Here is a 3081-nt window from a genome sequence, read left to right as displayed (position 1 = left end):
AATTAATTGTCAATTTCGTCATTAAATACTACACCAAATACAAAATAAATAGCACCATTAAGTTGGTGGTGGAGGTACACATATTATTATTATTTGGAATCTCGTACATATTTCCGTAAATAGCTTGGAACCTCCTTCATAAATTATAATTTAATCAAATTATTATTGCATTCTCAGTAGAACGTTATATTTTTAAGACATTTTTGTGTTTGTAAGATAAATGGTAGTGATTTATGTGAGATGTTTAGTCTATTTACCATAAAATAAATATTAACATCGTACTGTAAAAAGGTTCGTAACAATTTATATTTTATTTTTTTCTCTGTTGCTGTTCTATCTGTTGAACATGCAATAGGTGACGGTGTGGTAGCGTATTTTTCTCCGGAAACCCTGAGAATCTCCCGGCATCCTCAGCGATATATGTTAGTAAGTGTAATCAAGAATGGGCTAGATTGAAGTTGAATTGAAATACCGTACTTAGATTTGTTGGTTATATTCTTCCTGGTAAAAAGTGTTAAAATTTAAGATGTGATATTTTATAAAGTTTCGACATAATTATGGCGGCATGTGCATTGCCACTATCAAATCGGAGTGGTAGTCATCAGTTAACCAAGACTTTAGAAAGAGTTCTTGAAGATGCACAGTTAACTGGAGAATTGAAACTTTGTGGAAGAAAACTGAAAGACTTTCCAAAAAATGCCCAAAAGTATGATCTCAGTGATACTGTTTTAGCAGGTAGGAGAGATAGAAAAATCACAGAATAGGATTTAGTGTGGGTATATTTGTGGCATTAACTAATTAAATGATTAACAGCATTAAAAATAACATCTGCAGTCTAATTTAAATAATAGATATTAGAAAATATTCTTAAGAATAAGTTGAAATGATCATCACTTGTCATATCTAGTCCATTTCTAAATTCTGTTGATAAAAGTGTGAACTAATACTAATAGTTGAAAAAAAAATAGTTTAGGCTTATTGTTTACAAATTACGTATAACTATAAGATCTATATTAGTATTACAGATATTTAACTCAAATTATATAGGTTATTTTATGTACTATATTATCAGTATATGATATCTATACAAGTTGCAGTAGAACTTAATTCTTTTGATTGATTAATAAATATATAAGTTTACTTGATAAACAATCCAAATCATATTTCATTAGATAAACCATTCATTTAAAAAAGTAAAAGTTGTATTTAGATTGTTATTCCTTCAGTGGGTTTAATACAATGTAGGTACTCTTGAAGATGCAATTAAGTGATTTTTAAAGAGAAAACTGGAAAAAGTTCTTCACTGTGTTTTATGGAGAAATAACTAATTCTTACATGTACTATTCAGAAATACTGGTATGGGTCTTCTAACATCTCAGGTGTTTGTATTATTTTTTAGTAGTAGTAGACATTCAGCAAAATGCAATGCTGAAGATCTTTTGTAGATAATGTGTCATCCAGAACTTACAATAAATTAACCAAAATTAGAAAACTTGTATCTGTATACATGTGCTTGAAAGAACAAATAACATACAAATTAAAAGCAGAGAGCTATTTAGCTCACTGATATCAGCTATCACTTACAATAACAATTCATTTTTCATTTCTCATAGTCCTTGCGGACCATTGAGCCGATGGCAGATCTTGCTCTGCCATCGTTTCTAAAGCTGTTTCTTACCTCAAAGATGCAACCCACTTGACAGCCTTCCCTCTTTGAAAGGGCGAGCATGTTTGGTGTGATGGGGATTCGAACCCGCGACCCTCAGATTGCGAGTCGAGCGCCTTAACCACCTGGCCATGCCGGGCCTTTCAATAACAATTACCCAATTTAAATGTAGGTCTTCATATCCTCATACTTCTCCATATAAATTTAAAAGTAACACGGTAACACAATACTACATCACTAATCAAACAATTTCACAAATTTATAATTCTAACAAAGAAAAAATTGTCAAAGAACAATTCTGCATCTACTGTAGGCTACTAAAACTTAAAACCAGATATCCTTATTATTCAAAGTTGTAGGGATGTAACAAAGAGTAGATTTCGACTTTTGAAAGTTTGAAACACATTACCAAATGAAAGTTTGAAACTTTAGTAGTATGAATTTACGTAACTTACTTGCAGAACTTCAGCTGACTTAGGCAAATAAGTTTTCATTTAAAAGTTACAGTTCCAAGCAGGTTAACAGTCATAGAGACTTTTTAACATAAAATTTTTGATTAATTAAAAATACCTAATAATAAATAAACGTAAGAACAGAACAGAGTAACACTAACAGATCAATTGGAAAATAAACTGAAATCATTAACTCTAACAAAAAGTTACAGAAGCAAGTGTTATTATCAGCTACTTTTTTAACTTCATTGTTGATTGAAATGGAGGGCAAGTGTAGAGCTCACCACTGCTCCTTTTTTAGCATTAAAATTATTAGTGTTAGCATATATTCTATGTTTCATAATTACAAAAATATGAAACCCTACATTCAGAGTGTTTTCAATAGGTGGATCTTTCTTTATTAGGGACAAAGTGTTTCATACTTATTATACCATAACACTTATATCTCGTACATTAGGCATTAACCCTTTCGAGATGGATCATAGGTGAAAGGTCATTTCGTTGGTTGACTTGCATTCAAAATTTTATTTAACTACTATTTCATGAACTTATGTCAATAAGTTTGGTATCAAATTGTAGATTATATAGAACTATACATTATTCAGTTTCTTAATTTAAAGTAAATATATAAAAAAACAGATAAACATAAATTTTAGTGTGTCACGTGATATGTTGAATGCAGCATTGGTTCAGATTAGGTGTTTGTGAAGTCAAAATACTACATCTATAGTTTTGTACGAATTAGAAACTCAAATTACAGATATTGACAAGCTAGAATATAAAATAAGAAGGTCTTATAGTTTCTATTTGCTAAGATATTGCTCATGTAATAAATCCAACACAATGGCACCCCACCCACCTCTTTCCATTTTTGGAAACACTACCTTATATACACTTCTATATATGACATGAATAACCAATCGGAAGCCTGGAATGTCCCCCCAATGGCTTTCTCAGCCATTT

General features: G+C 30.7%; 1 protein-coding gene across 3 annotated transcripts in view; it reads left to right on the top strand.

Annotated features, from left to right (window-relative positions):
- Positions 1-406: 406 nt before the first annotated feature.
- Positions 407-3081, top strand: part of LOC106458655 (leucine-rich repeat and calponin homology domain-containing protein 1-like) — a 74459-nt gene continuing 71784 nt past the window's right edge. For all 3 annotated transcript variants that reach the window (XM_022384917.1, XM_013918185.2, XM_022384916.1), the window contains exon 1: positions 407-735. In XM_022384917.1, the coding sequence (XP_022240625.1) occupies positions 558-735 (178 nt within the window). In that variant the 5' untranslated portion in view covers positions 407-557. The remainder of the gene's footprint in view (positions 736-3081) is intronic.

This window comes from Limulus polyphemus, unplaced genomic scaffold (genome assembly GCF_000517525.1).
Source record: "Limulus polyphemus unplaced genomic scaffold, Limulus_polyphemus-2.1.2 Scaffold497, whole genome shotgun sequence".
In the NCBI taxonomy this organism is placed as follows: Eukaryota; Metazoa; Arthropoda; class Merostomata; order Xiphosura; family Limulidae; genus Limulus; species Limulus polyphemus.
This window is presented reverse-complemented; position numbering and strand designations above follow the sequence as displayed.